The 20,134-nt window shown below is 53.8% G+C and overlaps 1 protein-coding gene across 2 annotated transcripts; it reads left to right on the top strand.

Annotated features, from left to right (window-relative positions):
• The first annotated feature begins 1,362 nt into the window (after window positions 1-1,362).
• CLN6 (CLN6 transmembrane ER protein) lies at window positions 1,363-18,814 on the top strand. 2 transcript variants are annotated; one of them, XM_087428591.1, is made up of 7 exons: window positions 1,366-1,536; window positions 8,216-8,330; window positions 12,004-12,102; window positions 13,200-13,388; window positions 13,594-13,649; window positions 15,293-15,415; window positions 17,094-18,814. In XM_087428591.1, exons 1-7 carry the CDS (start codon window positions 1,451-1,453, stop codon window positions 17,362-17,364), a joined length of 939 nt encoding a protein of 312 aa, XP_087284717.1. In that variant the 5' UTR covers window positions 1,366-1,450; the 3' UTR covers window positions 17,365-18,814. The 2 variants fall into 2 exon arrangements, with proteins under 2 accessions (XP_087284718.1, XP_087284717.1); XM_087428592.1 differs by lacking the exon at window positions 12,004-12,102 and having other exon boundaries at window positions 1,363-1,536.
• The last annotated feature ends 1,320 nt before the right edge of the window (window positions 18,815-20,134 follow it).

Raw genomic sequence — 20,134 nt, 5'->3', positions numbered from 1 at the left:
AACCTGCTCCAACCCACCTCCCGGGGGTGCCTCTGCCATCCACCCAGCTGCAGAACCTGTCGCCGCCTGAACTCTTCTCCCCTCACCCCAGACATCCAAGCACCAGCCACAGCCCCTCCCACACAGCTCTGGAGGTCATCAACTCGCTCCTGCCCACTGCCAGGACAGCAGTCCAGGCCCCTCACTAGAACAACTGCGCCCCACGTGTTCCACCTGCTTGTCTGCAGTCCTGCCTCCTCTCATCCACCGCCCGCCGTGGAGGGGACAAGTCTAAAATGCAAATATGATGGCGTCGCGCGCGCCTGCTCAACACCCTGGCACCGCTTGCCCTTGTTCTCGGGATTCAGGCCCTCCTCGTCGGCACCAGTCCCTGCCGGAAGTCAACTCCTGTTGCTCCTCCTCCCCGCACTCTGCTGTTACCACCGACCCTTCCTTCCTCCAAACAGCAGCGTCTCGGGCTGGCTGTTTCCTTTGCCTGGAACACTTTTCCCCACCCGCTGTGTGTTCGGTGGACTCCTGCTCAGACTTCATTGTCAGCTCTGAAGTCCAAAGTCACAGCTAAGATGTCCGTCCTCCAGAAGCCTTGTCTGACCCCCTCCAAGTCTCTGCGGGCACAATACTCAGTTGTGGCCCCATCACACCACTCACCAATGCTCCCCACCACCCCACCCCGCCAATGCAAGCCCCACCAGAGCAGGGTTTATCCGTTCCCGCCCGCGCGGTGCTGCTCACAGCAGGCAGTTAATACATATTTGAATGGGAGAGAGGGGAAGTGACTTCTCCAAAGCCACGAAGTCCAAGAGAACGACAAAGCCAGAACTGGAATCTGCATCACCCCCACCTTGGAAAGAATTCGCTGCTCTTCTGCGTCCTACCCTCCTAGCCCACCAATTATTTAATTCCTAGCGTCAAGGGCTACAGAGTCGACATTTTAGGAAGAGACCTCTTCCATTTGAGGCAGGAAGGCACGTGAGCACAGTGGAGGAACCCCTCAAGCCTTCGTGTCCCCACGGACAAGGGAAATCCCACCTCGCCTCCTCCCCAGGGGAGCATCTGGGTCAGGTTAGTGTTTCCCCGGGTCCCTAGCCCACGGCAGACCGATATCCGGGCCTCAGCCCGCCTAGCCTAAGCCTCCCGCCCCGGCCATGCAGGCGACCCCAGCCAATCTCAGCCCCACAAGGCCACACGCCGTGCGCGCAGGCCTCCGCCCCGCTCCCCGCCGGGGACGCCACCCTGGTCGCGTCCCTCCTTCCCCTCGCGGAGCTCGCCCCGCCTCCCTTCCTCCCTCCGTCCCTCTCTGTGTCCCCGCCTCCCGCCCGCGCCTCTGGGCCAGAGCGCTCCCCCGCCGGCGCGCCCTCGCGCGCAGTGTCTGCTGTCGCCGCCGCCAGGCCAGCGGAGCCCGTCTCTAACTCGGGAGAGCAGAGCCGAGGCGCCGGCCGGCGGGGCAGCCATGGAGGCGGCGGCGCGGAGGCGGCCGCACCCGGGAGCGGCGGGCGGCCCGGGCGCGCAGCCGGGCGCCTCCTTCCTGCAGGCCAGGTGGGCGCGCGCCGGCGGGCGGAGTGGAACCGCGTCCCCGCCACGTGACGGGGGCGGGCGGCGGGGGCCGGGTGAGCGGAGCCCGGGGTGGGCCGGAGGACGCTTCCGGAGTCGGTCTTCCCTGCGCTGCCCTTGCGGCTGCTCGCTCGCCCGAGCCCACCTCCGCGATCCTGTCTCTTCCCACGGGAGCCCGGCCCAGTGAGGCTCAGCGGCCCCCGAGACCCAGCTGGCGAGACCTCTCCAGGGAGCCAAGAAACTTGGGGTGGGGGCGGCGGGCCCAGAGGACACCTCCGCTCACTCGGGCCCCCAATGCATCTGCACGCCCGGGCGCCACCTCCGATTTCTCAGGGCCCCTCCAAGCATGAACAGGACCTGGATTCAGGTGTTAATCAGGAGGCGCACTCCTTGCCCCGAGGCCCCCGAGAGTGTAAGAATGTAAACGGAAGAGACAGCGAAGTTGGGAAGCTCCCCTCCAGGGAACAATGAGGAAGGGCTTTTCTCACGCAGTTGCTGTTCCCTTCTCTCACCAAGGGGAAGAAGATATTGGTTTGTGTGATTGAGACCAGGCGGCGCAAGGGAAGAGGCACCTTTTAATCTTTCCCTCTATTCTGCCTTCATCCCGTTTTTCTGACCAGAAACATTCGTCGCGTTGATCAGGCATTCATTAACCATCTCTGGTGTGCCCAGCGCTGTGCCAGGCACTAAAAGGGTGGGTAAGGTGAAGCCAGGAGGGGCTAACAGTCTGGGTAAGGACTGGGAGGGTCAGAGACCCAGTGGGGCTGAGAGGTCATGTTGGAGGGCTTCGTGGAGGAAGTGGCACTTGAGCTGACACAGGAAAGAAAGGCTGTTCCAGCCAGGGGGTAAGCTTGGGGAAAGGCAGGGTGTGCAGTGGTGCTGGAGCCTTCTGGGAGTACAGTGGCAGGAGGATGCAGACTGATGGTGAATGGCCTTGATAAAGGCAGCAGGGCTGGGACTAGAGTGAAAGCCTAGCATGCAAAATTTAAGAGGAGGCTCACTCCGGACAGGGCACAACCCTGTGCCTACTTAAAGGTTGGGCCCTGTGTGCCTCACTTGCCTCACCCTAGTTCCTGCCTAAATAGCAGGTGAAGGATGCAGCCTTTATTCTGTAGGCACAGGGGAGCCATGGAAGGTTTTTGAGCACTATTGTGCTCAGAGTCAATTTTAGGAAGTTGTGGTATGATTTGGGATGAGGGAAGAATTCTGAGAGACTTGGCTGAGGGTAGCTCTTTCTCCTGCTATGGAGAAACATCTCTCTTCTGGATCCCCTTCAATTTGGGGGTCTTTGACTGCCCTGAACTGTGGTAGCCCAATTAGAATAGTCTGTGGGTTTCCGATATGGTTGCCACTTTATCTGCTATGTGGGACTTCCAGATGCAGCATCTTACCCAGCCTTTTTGTATTTTGTATACACGGAAACTGAGGCCCAGAGAGGTTACACCACTTTCTGGCAAGAACCAGGGTCTAAACCCAGGGGTGCTGACTTCTGGTTTCTGCTCTTACTATTCTACTTTGTCTGCTGAGGAGTGATGTCCCTCTTTATTCCTGCATGAGCCGTTCACCAGCCAGGATGCTCCCTGGATGGCACGAGGGGCTGGATCTCTTCCAGGGTATCTCTGCCCCCTCACTGGCTGCCTCTAGGCCTGTGCTCAGTATCATTGCTGCTCAAGACAGTAGGCAAAATCATCCTGGCCAATTCCTAGGATGCTTGGATTTCCTCTGCTGCATCCATGCTGTGCTTACATACCTCTAATGACAAGGTGCTCACTACCTTTCAAGGTAGCCCATTCCAGCTTCCGCCTGCTCCATTGACAGTGTTTTGTATTGTAATCAAAGTAATACATGCCCATGATCAAATAAAATAGCACAGAATGGCTTAGAGTAAAAAGCAACGGTCCTCTGTTCCACCTCTCCCTGGCACCAGAGATCACATTAGCTTCTTTTAGCTGTTTCTTCCAGAGTTAAGTTCATATTTCTAAATAATAATAACAAACATTATGTAGCACTTTCTGTGGACCAGGCCCTGCTCTAAGTTTTTACACATAATTTTTTTTTTTTTTTTTAATGAGGAAGATCAGCCCTGAGCTAACATCCATGCCAGTCCTCCTCTGTTTGCTGAGGAAGACTGGCCCTGGACTAACATCTGTGCCCATCTTCCTCCACTTTATATGGGATGCCGCCACAGCATGGCCTGACAAGCGGTGCATCGGTGCACGCTGGGATCCGCTGGCTCCGGGCCGCCAGCAGCGGAGCGCGCGCACTCAACCTCTACACCATGGGGCCAGCCCCTACACATAATATTAATTCAACCACAACTCTTGAGGTAGGATCTACTATTATCCCTCATTTTACAGATGAGAACATTGAGGCTCAAGAGGTTAAGTAACTTGCTCAAGATCTGGTTAGTGGTAGGGCTGGAATAGGAACCCAGGCGGTCCAGAGTCCATACTCTTAAAAGCTATGTTCAACTGCTATTTCTTTGTTTATCAATTTTAGCCTCTACGCTAATGTTTATTGTTTGGCTCCCTTATACCTCCCTCATCTTCACAAGATAGTTCTTTTTATCACTATTTTTACTTTTTTTAAATATGTTTTGTGATCAAGGATAGTAATATTTTATTAGAACCATTTTATTTTTTTTTGTGAGGAAGATCAGCCCTGAGCTAACATCCATGCTAATCCTCCTCTTTTTGCTGAGGAAGACCAGCTCTGAGCTAACATCTATTGCCAATCCTCCTCCTTTTTGTCCCCAGGGCCCCAGTAGATAGTTGTATGTCATAGTTGCACATCCTTCTAGTTGCTGTATGTGGGACGCAGCCTCAGCATGGCTGGAGAAGCGGTGCGTCGGTGCGCGCCCGGGATCCGAACCCAGGCCGCCAGTAGCGGAGGGCGTGCACCATTATTTCTATTTTGGTCAGCTGTAGGCTGTATCTCTTGACTCCTTTTTAAAAAGAGAATGTTAGTCCCCTACCCTAAACTTTAGCTTTCCTTACCCTTTCCCCCAACTCCTGTCATCTAGTTTTGCTTTCATGTTGTCAAGGTTGACAGTATTTACCTGCTGTCTTTTAACCATAGTCTTCCATGTTTTGTTTGTAGATTGATTCTAAACTTTGAAAATCAATGTTTTTTTAATTAAGCCATGTAAATATTGTTCCCTGCAGAGCCAAGCAATGTTTAACAGTTTTCATTTGCTTTCTTATATTGCTTTTGTTTATCCTGGAGTTTCTAATTGCCTTTCTTTTTTTCCCTCTTCGATTTGCCTTCATTTTCTTATTTTTTGTTCAAACTTTCTATCATGTATTTAACTATGACTATCGTCCCTGCTTGACTCTACCATGGCTGAGACTCCTTCCTTTTCTGCCAGGCAGTCCTGCAGATGCTGCTCACTGCTTTGAATATTTCAACTGTATGGTATGCGCTCGCCAACTGTCATGATATTAGTTTCCCATATGGTAGACTTGTAAAGCTGTGGAGGAGAGAAAAGGCCATCCTTGTTTCAGGTTACCTGCCATTGTGCTTTTACCATTGTTCTCGGTGGCAGTTTCTGATGATTGAGACCCAGAGCTGGCACAGGCTGGGAGCTCAGTGTGTGAAGTCTGTGGAGTCAGAACTGGGGACAGGCTTGAGGTTGCTCATCCCCAGGACAAGGAATGGGGGAGAGGATGCCTTCACCCTCCATGATTTGCCTCCCATGGTCAGAGTCCCAACAGAAGAAAACCAGTCAGATGCTGACCAGTCTTGATTCGCAAGTTGATGTCTGCCCTGTACCTGCCCTTTTTACCTGCCCTGCTAAGCCAGGCCGGAATAATGACAGGGATCTCTGTTGACTGAGGTGCCTCCTGAGGTGAAGGAGAAAATAGTTACTGAGCCCTAGTATGTGCTAGGTATCCTCATGTTCTAGAGACCCACACCTAAGTGCTTCCTCAGGCTTTCAAAATGCCTTTATTCCCTGTACCAAACATGCTACTCTTTGCCCAGTTTGGAAGTTTCCAGAACAAAACACTGAGGGCTGTTATCCGCCTTCTCCATCCAAGTTCTTCAGGCCTTGAGGTTATCACCATCTGCTTTTTGAGGCCTTGCCCTGATGGTCACTAAGAGAAAGGGGCAGGGTGGGGCCTCTGTGCCAGTCTTATCTCAGAGCAGTCCTCACAGTTAGTTCTGAGTATCTGCCCAGTTTGAAGGCCCACCCTGCCCTCCCTTCTCTTCCTCTCCACCAGTGAGCCAGGCATCTCAAGTCCATGCTGTGCCTTTCTCACGTCTACCTCCAGGCCTTTGATCCTGCTCTCCTGCTGCTTTTCTGCCTAGTTAAATCCACCCATCCATGCTTCCAGGCTCCCTTCCTTCCTGAGCCTTTGCATATTGCTCAGGCCACACTGATCCCTCTCTGTCTTGATCTCCTAACATGCTACATAGCTTATTCTAATAATCAGGAACAGAATAGCAAGCTATTCAGAGCATAGGTCTTGAATTTCTATAGACCCAGGTTTGAATTCTATGTTATTCAGGATTCCTGGGTTGCAAGTGACAGAAAGCCAGTGGGAGCTGCAGCACCCTTAGCAAAAGGGAATGTACTGGCTCATGTGGCCAAACCATTGCCTTGGGGATGCCTGGAAGCAGCAATGTGAGCACTCTCAGGGCTGCTCCTCTTTTTCTCTGATCCTCTCTGCAGGGCTGCTTCATTCTCACCTGGCTGTCCCTTGAGGCTGGAACCTGGGCCACAGGCAGCCCTGGGCTTGCATCCCTAGCACCCCAGCACCAGAAAGGAAGGTGTTCTTTCCACCAAGTCTAGTTAGAAAAGTCCCACTGGGCTGGACTGGGTCACTGGCCCTGCCTATGGCTAAGGAAACATCTCTTACCAGAAGAAGCAGGGAGTGGGAAATAGGCTGACAAAAGGACTACCTGCTGCAGCTCCTTAGACAGGGGTGACCTTGACAGAGCACTTAACCCCTGTAAGCCTCAGTCTCCTCATCTGTAAAACAGGCAGGTAGGAGCCTCCTGGTATTGCTGTGAGGATTAGAGGAGGGTGCAGGTGAAGCTCCTAGCATAGCACACAGGCAGCACTCAGCAAGTGGTGGGGGCACTGAGTAGAAGGGACAGGAAGACTTAGTTGACCGAGGGAAGGCCCACTCTACCTGTCTTGCCTGCCGCCAAGGATGATACGATCCCCAAGAGCTTGCCTCCCTGGCTCTGGGTTGCTCCACCAGCCTAGTGTGGACCATTGGAACTGGCTGAGAAGGATCCTGGATAGTTATGGAAGCAATAGCAGCATTGACAAAGGAAAATCTTCATGGTGCCTCTAAGCTAATGTCTGCCACTAAAAAGAATGAATAACTGGTAATTGAGATTGTTCTAAACCAGCCAGTAATCAGTGAGCACAAACCGGGTACTGAGCTGAGAAGTCGGGAGCGTACGGCCCCATGTCACACAGCTCCTGTTCTCAGCGCAAATGGGACGATAAAACTCACACCTCCATCATCTTAGGAAGTAGCCAGCTGCTTGTCACTGGAGGTGTGCAAGTAGTGGCAGGGATGCTGTAAAGAGAATTTGGACTCTGATGGGGAGGTGGGTGAGTTGAGAGAACCTTAAAAGTCACCCCTCTTCTTGAGGGTCTAGATAAGAGAGCAAAATTCCAGCCCGATGATGTCATGGCCAGATGGGGAGTTAGAGATGAAGCACTACCTGACGTGGGGCTGGTGGGGCTTTGGGAAAAGCTTCATCAGAGAAGCCTTCCTGGAGGAGGCGGCACATGCACTGGCCCTTGAACTTCAGCTCCTCTGTGAAGAGCAGATGGCTAACTGCTTTGCAGGAGGGACTGGCATCCAAGGATGTGTTGTCAGATGGTGCTCCACTTCTGGCCATGTCTCTCACATCAACTTGTCCCTGCTGGCTTCCTTCTTAGGTTTCCCTGTGGACTGATGACAAAAGGGACTCCAGCAGCCCCATTCGCACCTCCTCGTGGTTCAGGAACCAAGAAAGAAGGAGGCCCTGTTCATCCCAGTCCATAGTCTGTAAGACAGATCTCACTAGAGGGCTCTGACTGGTCCAGCTCAGGTCACATGCCTATCCCATGGACTAGTCACTGTGGATACAATGATGGGGTAGGAGTTAAAAGCATAAGCTCTGAGCCAAATCATTTAGGTTCCTATATTTAGCTATGTAACTTTGGGTAAGTTACTTAACATCTTGGGCCTCAGTTTTTTTTTACTTGTAAAATGGGGGTAATAGTCCAACCTCACAGGGGTTCTGTGAGGATTAAAAGAGTTAAATGAGACAATACTTGTAAACAGCTACCACAGTGCCTGGAATATAGTAAGTGGTCAGTAAAGGTGAGCTACCATCATCCATCGTCACGTTTCACGCTTTTCAGCTGTATTTGCATCCTGTTCCCCACTTGACTTCCTCATTCTACAGGTGAGAGAGCCCCAGGTGTTATACCTGTATGGCAGTTTCCTTCCCGAATCACACAGAAGCTAATGTCAGGCAGCTGGAGTCCACTCCCAGGACATCTTCCCCTTGGCCACAGGGCCAGACCCCAGTATTTCCTGCAAACGTGTGTTTCCTCCTGCTCCCAAGTCCCCAGGCCTCCCTGTGGCTCATCTCAGGGGGAAGATTCCCAGGGGAGGAGAGAAAAGCTGACCTCTCTTGTCTGGCTCCTTCCCAGGCACAGCTCTGTCAAAGCTGAGGAGGCTGCTGGCACGGCTCCTTTCCACCTCGACCTCTGGTTCTACTTCACCCTGCAGAACTGGGTTCTAGACTTTGGGCGCCCCATTGCCATGGTGAGTGTGAAGCTGTGGACAGAGCCCCAACCCGCAGTGAGGAGAATTGACTGAGTGACCTTAGACGAGTCACTTCCCCCACGAGTAAACTACAAGAATAGGCCTGGATGGGGCCGGCCCCGTGGCTTAGCGGTTAAGTGCGAGCGCTCCGCTACTGGCAGCCCAGGTTCGGATCCCGGGTACGTACCGACGCACCGCTTCTCCGGCCATGCTGAGGCCACGTCCCACATACAGCAACTAGAAGGATGTGCAGCTATGACATACAACTATCTACTGGGGCTTTGGGGGAAAAAAAAGAGGAGGAGGATTGGCAATAGATGTTAACTCAGAGCCGGTCTTCCTCAGCAAAAAGAGGAGGATTAGCATGGATGTTAGCTCAGGGCTGATCTTCCTTACAAAAAAAAAAAAAAAAAAGAATAGGCCTGGATGATCTCAGATCCTTTGGTTCTGTAACTGTGGCCAAGGAGGCAACTGCCAGCAAGTGGAGGGCCTGGGGGGCCTGAATGGTCATATTGTGCCTCAACTCTCACGGGGGAGCTGGTAGCCCTGAACAGTCACACTGTGCCCCCCTATATCCCACATCCAGGTCTAACCAAATCACCAAGCCAGACAGAGGGGTATGGGAAAGGAGGCAGAGCATCCCACCGGTCTTTCCCGCTGCGTTGGGATAGCATTATTTTTCTGGAGGTGAAGAGTATAGGCTGATTTTGCATGTTATATAAGATTTTGAGCTCAGGTAATTTTTAGTGCCACCTGGTGAAACCATCTCCTTCCGTCTAAGGCTACTTCATGCATCAGCATCCAGTGGTGGCTTCCGTGGAGGAGATTAATACTGGCAGAGCACCAAAGCCCCTCACTTGTGATAGATAGATAGATAGATAGATAGATAGATAGATAGACAGATAGATAGATAGACAGATAGATAGATAGATAGATAACAGAATGTGAAAAAAATCGAGTGAGGTACCACCAGGCACCAAGTTGTTAATTTTTGTGTGTGGGTGGTAAAAATAACAACATCCACTGCTGAAACTAACACCTGGTACATGCTAGTGATAATGCAAATTAGCAAAGCTCTTGGAAAGCAGTTTGTCAGGGTGACAACTAGTACCTAGATTAGTGCCTAACGTGATAAGTCCTCAATACATTTCTATTGAATGAATAATAATAACAGTGAGGTAGAAATATCGGTTAACATACATTGAGTGCTGACTCTGTTCTAAGCTCTTTATGTGTTTAAACTTATTCAGTTTTCACATCAATGCTATTATTAATCTCAGTTTTATAGATGAGAAGACTTGAGGATAGAGAGGGTAAGGAACTGGCTCAAGGTCACTCAACCAGCAAGTGGAGGAAGCAGTATCTACACCCAGAGCCCACCCCCTTCCTGTCATGTGTGTATCCAAAACCCTAATATATTCATCCCCCCTGACCCAGTAAGACTCATTCCAAGAATCTGCCCTGAAGAATAATCAGCAGGAAGACAACAGCCTTTATCCCCAAAGATGTTCGTTACAGTGTTGCTTACAGCAGTCAAAACTTAGAAGTGACTTCAGCGTCCAGCAGTAGGGACTGGGTAAATCAACTTTGCTGTATTCAGTATAGAGAATCTTACCTGGCCATTAAACAGGAATTATGGATACTATAGAGCATCCTGGAATGTTTAAGGAGAAGAAAGGTGCCGAAGTGGCATGCATACTGACTGACTGCCAGTCAGTAATGATCCTAACAGTCTTGTATCCGTGGGATCAGGACTTGAAGGGGATGAAGAGCTGTCCCGGCAGCTGTGTCAGGGAAGACTTACGGTGGATGCCGGCTCTCCCTTCTGCAGACTTGCTGTGAGGTTTGCGTGTTGTTTTCTAAATGTAGGAAAAAGAAAAAGGACTAAGCCAGGAGTCAGGGCCCCTGGTCAGGTTTGCGGGTGACCCTGGGCAAGTCACTGTCATCTGGGCTTCGGTTCTCTCCTCTGCAAGACTGGTCGGACGAGCTGCTCTGAGCCCCCTTCCAGCGTGAAGGTCCCACATACTAGGGGACAAAAGAGCTGCCGGTCTGGTGCTACGGGATGGGGAGACATGAGGCCAGGAGCAGGCTCATGTCTCCTCACTCAGTAGGACTCGGCCTCAACTGGCCTAAAAGGGGTCTGCTGCTGGGCAGATCCCTTCCCCTATCCTGCCCAGAGCTGCTGTGGCCGCTCTAACCCTAAGTGGGCTCGTTGGGAGAGTATATATTTGAAAAGCTCATGTGTATACTGGAACTTTTCAAATGTATGCATGATACTCCCAAGTTTGTAATAACTACAAAATAAGACCTTTTACAAGTTATAAAAGTAATATGTCATAGGTGTGATGTCAGTTCATACCCAGGTGTATAAAGAAGTGTGAGGCTCTCCCTTTCTAGGCCCACCCTGACAGTTTGGGGCACATTCTTCCACTCCTTTCTCCACTCATACAAACATATATATATATATCTTTTTTCTTTTTCTAACCAAAATGAGGTTTTACTTTATACCTTATTCTACAACTTGCTTGTTTCACTTTAGAATATAGCATGGATATCTCTCCATGTCAGGACACATAAGGTGTCATTTCTGTTAATGGCTACTTAACCTTCTATAGTAAAGATGTACTATCGTGTATTCAACTAGTCCTGTTTGGTTGAAGAGTTGGCCTATTTCTGGTATTTTGCTATCACAAAGAGTTTTCAGCCAACATATATGTATTTTGATATAGATAAAGATATAGAGATACAATCACACAGCAAGTTAGAAAGAGAGAGATTGAGATTCCTGTATCCTGGGAGTTTTATTTCTGTAGGTTAGTTTTATCTAATGTGGCATTTTTTGAATTAAAAGAGAGAAACATTTACGTTTTCGATTGAAATTTTTGGTCATTACACGTGTTGTCAATCAACAGATACTGGAAGTACAATTTGGCGGGGGAGGGGTGTGTGTGAAATGTTTGATCTCAGATAGGGGTTTTCCCACTGACCCCGACAAGGCCAGGACTCACTGGGGTGACCAGTAGGAGGAGTGAGGGCATTCCAGACGGAGGAACTGCCCCTGGCCTGCCTCTCTCAGAGGAAGCAGGAAAGGAAGAACTGAAGCTACTTTGTAAACGCACTTATTTTCTTCTTTGTTTCATAATGTATACATTTGACCTGATTTGGAAGCGGTCCATCTGCTCACTGGACAGGGCACTTTTCCACCCCTGGGCCTAGTGGCCAGGAGATCTTGTCATCATCATAGGACCTGGAGTGCCAGATCCCTAAGGGTCCAGGTAGACCACCTGGGCCACACTTCTTGTGTTACAGATGGAGAAACCAAGGCCTAGAGAGGGGAATGACTTGCCCAGGGTCACCCAGGAAGCTGGTGGCACACCTGAGTCCCAAAGTAGCCTTCAACTGCCAGTCAAGTACCCAGGCACATTTATTTAGTACCCACTGGGAGAGGGGCCCAGGGTAGGCCCTGGATTTGCATCTAGCGTGTGCCTGGGGACAAGTTTGTTTACCCTCTCTGGGGCTCAGTTTGTCTGTCTAGAAACACTCTCGCCCCAGGGCTGCCGAGAGGACCCAGAGAAATCAGAGACAGAATGAAGTGTGTGTAGAGGAGGTGGGCTGCCTCCCGAGGGCCTCGTGGGGCTGTGCTAGTGAACACCACTCCCCACTTGCTCCCCAGCTGGTGTTCCCTCTCGAGTGGTTTCCGCTCAACAAGCCCAGCGTGGGGGACTACTTCCACATGGCCTACAACGTCATCACGCCCTTCCTTCTGCTCAAGGTACAGTCACAGCCCTGCCCTCCCTTCCCGCCCTCACTCCCTCCTGCAGCTGGCAGGGAACTGGTGCTGAGCCCTGGGAGTGCGCTGCATCCGCTTTTCTGGCCTGATTCCTTTTCCCGCCTGATTCCGGGGGGTGAAGGCTGTGAGAGAGGGATGCATCAGGGCCTGGGGGCGGGAGGGATGGAGAAGGCCTCCCCAAGGAGGGCTGTTTGATTTGGGCCTCAGCCTGGTGTGCCAAAGGGTGAGGGGGAGAGGCGCTCAGGCTCAAGGACCTGGGGACAAGGCCATGCTTGAGAAGCCATCATACCTCTGGGGAGGCTGAGGGGGAAGGAGCGGCCAGGTCGCCCAGGGAGTGGTCAGGGACCGGCTGGGAAGGCAGGTGGGGGCCAGGTGGCAGGAACAGCAGCAACAGAGGGTGACCTCTGTCCTCTGTCCTGGAGATTCCTGACTTTGAGATGCCACTGGGCGCACAGAGCTAGCTAGGGCTGCCGGCTTTGCACTTTGCCAAATAAGGGCTCTTAAAACAACTATCGCTATCTACTATCCCTATCGTTTTGTTTCTAGAAAGACATTTCAAATCTCCAAAAGTAGGAAAGGTATAATCTCAGAATTCAGAGGAGTCTTTAATTAAATAATTTAGTTTCAGATACACCCACCCCATCCCTGTCATTTTCTGTGTTTGCCGTGAACCAATCACTCAGAAATCAGAGGTTCCCTTCAGCAGGCCAGCGCAGCCACCCAGGAGCACAACTGGTGGCGGTGGGAGGGCTGGGCCTGAGGCCTGCACGCCTGTGTGGGAGGCCTGGCTGTCACCTCCAGCACGTGGCTTGTGTGTGATCTTGGGCAATGAACTGGCCCCTCTGAGGCTCTTTCTTCTCTGGGAAAAGAGGGTGCTGTTCCCTGGTCCCTGCTGAGTTCACAGGGATCATGTGAGACTCCAGAGGCTGGGCTGGCCGGCTAAAGGGACTCACCAATTTGTGAGTGACTTTCCAGCTGGGGGCGTCCTTCCCACCCCAGGTGTGAGGGAGGGAAGCAGGGGGTGTCTCCTATTGTGATGGACGCGGGGGTTACGCTGTCGGGCCTCCCTCTGACCTCAGCTCATCGAGCGGTCCTCCCGCACCCTGCCGCGCTCCCTGATCTACATCAGCATCATCACCTTCATCATGGGCGCCAGCATCCACCTGGTGGGCGACTCCGTGAACCACCGCCTGCTCTTCAGTGGGTACCAGCACCACCTGTCCGTCCGCGAGAACCCGATCATCAAGAATCTCAAGCCCGAGACGCTGGTGAGGCCGCCTCCCCCCACTGCATGTCAATCCTGGGGGCACAGTCTGTCCTGGGTTGCTAGTAGAGGGCAAGGCCCTGAGGGCAGGGAATGAGGGCAGTTGGGGAGAGGGCTGGTTGTAGGGAGAGGGTGGCCGGAGGGCTGCGGGCCCCCAGCACCCCCCTGAGCGCCTCCCCCTCTAACCCGCCATGCCCTGCCGCCCCCAGATCGACTCCTTTGAGCTGCTCTACTACTACGACGAGTACCTGGGCCACTGCATGTGGTGAGTGAGGGGGCCAGTCTCGGCCAGGAGAGCACGCAACAGCCAGCCTGTCTACCCAGGGGCCCTGGCCCCCGGCCAGCTCTGCCAGTGGCCTCGGGGACACAGGACACGACTCTGGGCCTCGGCTTGCCAGGAGTGGAGCGCAACGGCTGAAGGCGCTCTCTTCCCCTGCGGGGGCGCTGTGAGCGCGGCTCCGGAGACGGGCCCGGGCGCTGGCTGCCCTCCGCCTCCCAGCCGGCAGTGCCCGCGGCGGCCACTAGAGGGCAGCGAGCGGCCGTCCCTCCCTCGCCCAGCCTGGAGCCCGCGGCGGCGGGAAGGAGGCGGCCCTGCGCTGATAAACAACCCCGCCCCCCTCCCCATGGTGATGGGGTGCGTCTCGAGACGGGACCCCACACTGTTAGGCCGTGGTCTTTGCAATGGAGCTGGGGAGGAAGCCGAGGAGGGCCAGCTGGACCAGGTTGGGGGCGGTTTGTGCTCCCCCTCCTCAGAACTCCTGGCAGAGCTCCTCCCCCCTTCACCCTGCAGTGGGAGGAAACCTCACAAGTGTGGGCTCAGCCACAGGAGATTCGGGGCCCAGGCTGGGAGCGGTCAGCTGTTGCAACCCCACACTTACGCAGGATAAACGGGGGCCGGTGGGAGGAGGTTTGACCGTGGGTTGACAGCTAGGTAGTAACAGCCAGCCCTGGACCTGGGTGGTCCTGAGTGAGGTGGGCCCACTCATGTCACACATGCCCTATACTTGTGTTTCTAGGGTCTGTTTTGGGGCATGGAAAGTTGATCCTCCTGGCTCAGGGCTCCCTGGACAGGCCTCTTGCCAGCTCTCCCGGCCTTGGCCAGAAGTCCGTTCCGTGGAAGGCTGGGGATGGGAGGAGGAGAGAGAAACAGAGGCCGGGAGAAGTGAAATAGCAGGAGAGGATGTGGGAGAGTATGGGGCCCCCAGGAGGGGGGAAGAGAGGAGGGTGGGTGAGGAGACAAGATGGTACATGAGAAGAGAAAGGGAGTTGTGTAAGAGACGGCACAGGTGCGTGGGAAAAGCAGCCTGTGTGTGGAGAGGAGAGAGGGAGGCACTTTTTGGGTGAGATGTTGCATATGCGGGAGGGTGAGGCTGTGGGCCGAGTGTGAGTGAGGGGGCTTCCCAGAGCTCCTTGAGGCCCTGGAAGGTGCTGTTCTCCTTTTTTTTTTTTTTTTACCTGGGCCTCAGGCTTCTCCCTCCTCAGCCCTGCTGGGTATACCTGTTTCCAGGCCAGTGATGGGCTGGGGCTGTTGGTGTTTAGGGTGCGTGCATGAGGCAGAGGCACTCCCCCCCACACACACACACACACAGAGTGAGTGAGGTGGCCAGGGCAGTGTGGGAGGGTGCCCCCGCCTCGTGGCCTATGGGCCCTGATTGGCATGGGAGCAGGCTTCATCTTCCTGCTTCCTTCCTATCCACCCTGGCCCCCTAGCATGGGACAGGCTGACAGGGACGAGTACCCTCACCCAAACCAGGAATTTTGTAAACCATGAGGTGACACTGCATGGGATGGTGCAAGGAACCAGCACAGGAGAACTAGTACGGGGACGGGAGGGGAAGAGGCTCTGGGTGGAGGCGGGTGGGCAGGGCAGCTGGACGGTCCTCTGAGGCCCTGGCCTCCCTCCTACAGGTACATCCCCTTCTTCCTCATCCTCTTCATGTACTTCAGCGGCTGTTTCACTCCCACCAAAGCCAAGAGCTCAATGCCAGGGGCGGCCCTGCTCCTGGTGGTGCCCAGTGGCCTGTACTACTGGTGAGTGGACATCGGTCCTGGGGTGGGAGGAGCAGGGGCTCTGGGTGAGCCAGGCGGTAAGAGTTGCTCTTGACCACAGAGTTGCTGCGAGAGCCCAGGTGATACTCTCCCTCCTGGGACCCCTGCTTCCTTGTCTGCCTAGGAGGGACTGTGACAGTGCCTTGTGGTGGCCTCTCTGTTACCAGGAAGCCAGGCCTGAGTGTGGCCTCTCCATCCTTCAGTGCCTCCACCCTGTTCCCCACCTCCCAGAACCCCAGTGCCACCTTGGGGCCAATAGAATCCATCTCCAACACCAAGCCCTACAGAGCCCCATGGGCCTCAGTTTCTTCCTCTGAAATGGGGACGATACCTACCTGTCTCCCTCTCAGGAGATGGTAAGAATCCAGGGGGAGAGAGAGGGCTTCATAAACTGTAAAGCACCATGGAGATGACAAGGACAGATAAGGGGGGAATTCCTGGGCCTCAGGAGCTCCCGCCTGGTTTCTTATTCCTTCCAGCTCTCTCTTCCCATTACAGAGGACCCAGGCCTCAGCCGGGCTCTTACTCCTCCTCTGTCACTTCTCCTCTGGAGACAGGCTCCCCCTGGGGTTGTGGGTGTTGTAGGAAGGACTGGCCCTTCTCTGATGGGAAGCCTCTGTCAAAATGAAAAGGGCCTCCTTTCCTGGGGCCAGCTCCCGCCCACCTCCAGGGTCTGGCCCCTGACCGCTGAGAGGGTCCACCAGGGTGAATCTGTATGGCCCCTGAGGACAGGATTAAAATGAATGGGTGGCAACACAGCAAGAGGGAAAGAGGTCAGACATGGGAAAAGCTCGCTGCCCAGTTCTTACCCACAGCGTGTTAGTGCAGAGGCAGCTACAGTAGGAGCAGCGACCATTTGTTGAACAATATGCTTTTCCAAGTAACAGAGGTACACAGCTCTTGTCAGTAACCTCAGGAGACAGGGCCATTTATGCCCCTTTATGAGTAAGAAAACAGAGGCTCTGAGATGTCATGTAAATTCCCCAAGGTCACCCAGCCACTAAATTGCAGAGCTGTAGTTCCTTGAGTAGAATGGATCCACATTGCGGTTCTCTCTAGAGGCAGGGGAGTAGACCAGATAACCTATCAGAGGCCCTCCAACGAGTGTTACTGAGTTCCTGGCCATGTGCTAGGTACAGTCATAGGAGCTGCAGGGAACCCTGGGAGATCTGAGACTGTGTCCCAGCCTTCAAGGAGACAGTAACAACAACCCCCGTAAATTGCAACTGCAGTCCCAAACTCAAATGCCTATAGGAACCAAGCTGGTAACAGAAATGCATCAAGCAGGCATCAAGTGAGGCAGTAGGGAATGGTGGGGACTGGGGCAAACTGTAGAATAATGCTCTCTTGAAAGGGGGCAGCTGCTTTCTCCTCTAATCAGTTGTTATCACATGGGAATACAAGCCTAATTCACCAGAGAAATTTGTAATTTAAATATTGGCAACAAACTCAACATATTCAAAAATAGTAACTACACAAGCCAAATCAACATGCAGCATATGGGCTGTGGCTCAGAGCTTTGTGGGTCCCTGAGCCCTGTCATTAGGTGAGCTGTTCTGACTGACTGGGAGGGCAGCCTGGTACTGGAGGAGAGGGAGGGATGCTGGGCTGAATGTGGCTGTCATGGCAGCCGCCTCACCTCACGCCCTGGCCTTTTCAGGTACCTGGTCACCGAGGGCCAGATCTTCATCCTCTTCATCTTCACCTTCTTCACCATGCTGGCCCTCATCCTGCACCAGAAGCGCAAGCACCTCTTCCTGGACAGCAATGGCCTCTTCCTCTTCTACTCCTTTGCCCTCACCCTCCTGCTTGTGGCACTCTGGGTCGCCTGGCTGTGGAATGACCCTGTACTCAGGAAGAAGTACCCAGGTGTCATCTATGTCCCTGAGCCCTGGGCCTTCTACACCCTCCACGTCAGCAGCCGACACTGAGTCCCTGGCAGCAGCCGCTGGTGCTCTGCTGGGCGGGAGATGGACCACAGAGGGTGTCTGAGCATGGGTGTGTGTATGCATGCATGGGGGTGTGTGTATGCATGGGTGTGTGTGCGTGTGTATGCACACCTGTGCACGTGTGTGCACACGTGTGTGCCTGCATGTGTCTATGTCCACCCACGTGTGTGCAGCCCATGACTGAGAACACGGGTGAGTGTGCATTGTGCACATGGATAGGGGTGTGTATGTGTGTGTGTGTGTGTGTGTGTGTGTGTGTGTGTGTAGAGTGCATCACCATGAGACTCGATTGTTTTGGTCAAGTTTCTTTTTGGTTTGGATCTTTTCAGAGTGGGCTTTAGTTTTAGGCAGTGTGTCCAGGCCCAGATCTGGGCCCTGCCTCCCTGCGCACCTGACTGGAGTTGGGGCCCCTCTCCTCCCACTGCTCAGGGCCGGTCTCTTCTTCCTGGGATGTCTTCTGGGAGCTGAGAAGGTGCAGGAGAGGCCTGAGTGGGGCAGAAGCCGGGAGGGGACTTGGCATATCACCCACCGCCTGGCTCACCCTGAGACCCGGCCTGACCCTGGGCGCTGGATTACATAGGAACTGTATGTGTATCCTTGAGCAAAGCATGGGCCCTCTCTGGGCCTCGGTTGCACTAGATGGGCCTGTGGTCCCAAAGTGGATTGGTGGGCTGGTTGTAGTCTCCTCTTGGGGCAGCCCTGGGATGGATGAGTAGTGTTATCCTGTCACTGCCCTCTCCTACCCTGGGAGAGGTATGTGCACCCCAAACCCTCACCCAACCTCAGGCCCTGTGGGGTTTTGGACCACCCCAACCCCAGGGAGCCAGAGGCCAGCCCCCTCCCCTAACCACCAGCCTGATCGTGGGGTCTGGCGGTGGTAGCTCTCCAGTCATCTGCCTCTGCCAGGAGCTCTGGCTGTCTCCTCTCCCTCCATGAGAACTGTGCCTCCAACTTCGTTGTCGGGCTGACTGCAGGTTTCTGAGCTGCAGCTGAAGGCAGAGTTCTCGAACACTTGCCCTCTTCCCGGAGCTCCATTATAGGGCTGGGGGGACAGCTTAAGGCTCTCTCCACTTAGCCTTGTCTCAGCCTGAATCTCATGCCTTTTGCCAGTGGCCCTGCAGGAAAGGGAGGCCTCATTCCTAGCAGAACGTCCCCCACCCCACGCCTTCTCCCAGCACTGGGGCCAGGTCTCCTCACACAGCTGCAGGCACCACAGCCTCCTTTTCCAGCCAGCACTGGTGCACCTGTGCTCGAGGGTCTCAGGAGGGCAGCTTTGCCTTCCCTGAGCCCCACCTCCTCTCCTGTGTTCTCAGGGAGCCCCGTGCCTCAGATTCGCCTTTCATGTTGGGGTCCCTCTGCAGCCCCTGGTCAGTCCCTGTCTGCTGGCAGCAACAGGTGGTGAGAGATGTGAATAAAGGCAGTATGGAGCCAAGCCTGGCTGGAGGCTGCTGCTTACTTTGGGTGTGAATTTGGGAAGGAGGGAGGTCCTTGGAGCAGGAGAGAGGGCAGCTAGTCTAGGGCCCAGGCGGGAGTCCTGGGCAGACCTCAAGAGCCCACTGGCCCTCCATGCCACTTAGTAGGATCCTGGGGTTGGGGGGTGGCAAGAAGGGCTCTCTTTAGAGGAGTCTGGGGCTAAGTGGGGGGGCCAGGATAGGGCATCTCCAGACCTGCCCCTCAGAGATGTCATGTCAAGCCTCCCAGCTATGCTGCCAGCCCATTCCAGAGGCTGAAGCAGAGAGGGTGCCCTTTGGGGGAAGGTGGGCAGGCTGGTTTGCTGGAGGCCAGCACTTAGCCTTGGAAAAGTCACGTGATCTCCAGGGCCTCGGCTCTTGATATGCAGTCTCAGCCTCACCACGAAGCCACCAGGGACTTACTGCGTGACTATTATCAGACAACCCAGAAGAGGGGCCGCGCCGGACAGGAGACGCTCGCACTGTCATAGGCCGCGTGCCCCGACCTGCCCAGCAACCTCACTTGATTCCTTCCCTACCTCAAGGCCACTGCTCCAAACCCCTGTGCTGGGCCTGTTCTCCACAGAAGAACTTAGTGGACGTCTTATGGGCAGGGGCGGCCTGGTTCTGTGGGGCCTGAAGCTTATGCAATCTGGGGAGCCCTTGATAAGAAAACAGTAAAAAATGAATAAAAAATTAGTTATGAAAGTGAATATTTAGAATGGAAAAGAAATCAGCAAATGCATGGAGCCTTGCAGATTCCATTCCCTCTTGACCAAGATATCTTTGGGCAGTTTACTGGAAACGTTTCCCTAGAAATACGTCTTAACTGCAAGCTGGCTTCACTCTGCGGCCAATGGGTCTCAAAGTGGCCTGACTGGCAGCATCAGGATGGCAGAGGAAAATGCAAACTCTTGTCCCCATCCACCTGCTGAATCAGAACCACCAGGTGAACAAAATCTCAGCCCCCAAGTGGTATCGGACGGGCTTCTGTTTTTTCCTGTTGGGTTGAAGTGTGGCACACACACAGCGCAGTCAAGCGTACAGCTGGATGGGTGTTTGTACAGCGAACCCTCATGTAGCCACCGCCCCTACAGGTGAGACTCCTAAAAACATGAGGAAGGAGTTGGCAAGTTGGGACGCCTTTGGGGGCACACAGGCCCAAACCCCATGACACAATGGCCTTTGTTGTTAGTGGCCTTCGAGTCAATTCCAACTCCTAGCAACCCTGTATACGGCAGGGCTGAACTCTGCCTGATCTTGTGCCGTCCTCTCATCTTCCTGCGCTATATCAGACAATG

The sequence above is a fragment of the Ceratotherium simum genome, chromosome 3, assembly GCF_057802395.1.
Source record: "Ceratotherium simum simum isolate JZ-2026a chromosome 3, ASM5780239v1, whole genome shotgun sequence".
In the NCBI taxonomy this organism is placed as follows: Eukaryota; Metazoa; Chordata; class Mammalia; order Perissodactyla; family Rhinocerotidae; genus Ceratotherium; species Ceratotherium simum.
The sequence above is the reverse complement of the archived record's forward strand: the minus strand, read 5'-3'. Positions and strand labels throughout refer to the sequence as shown.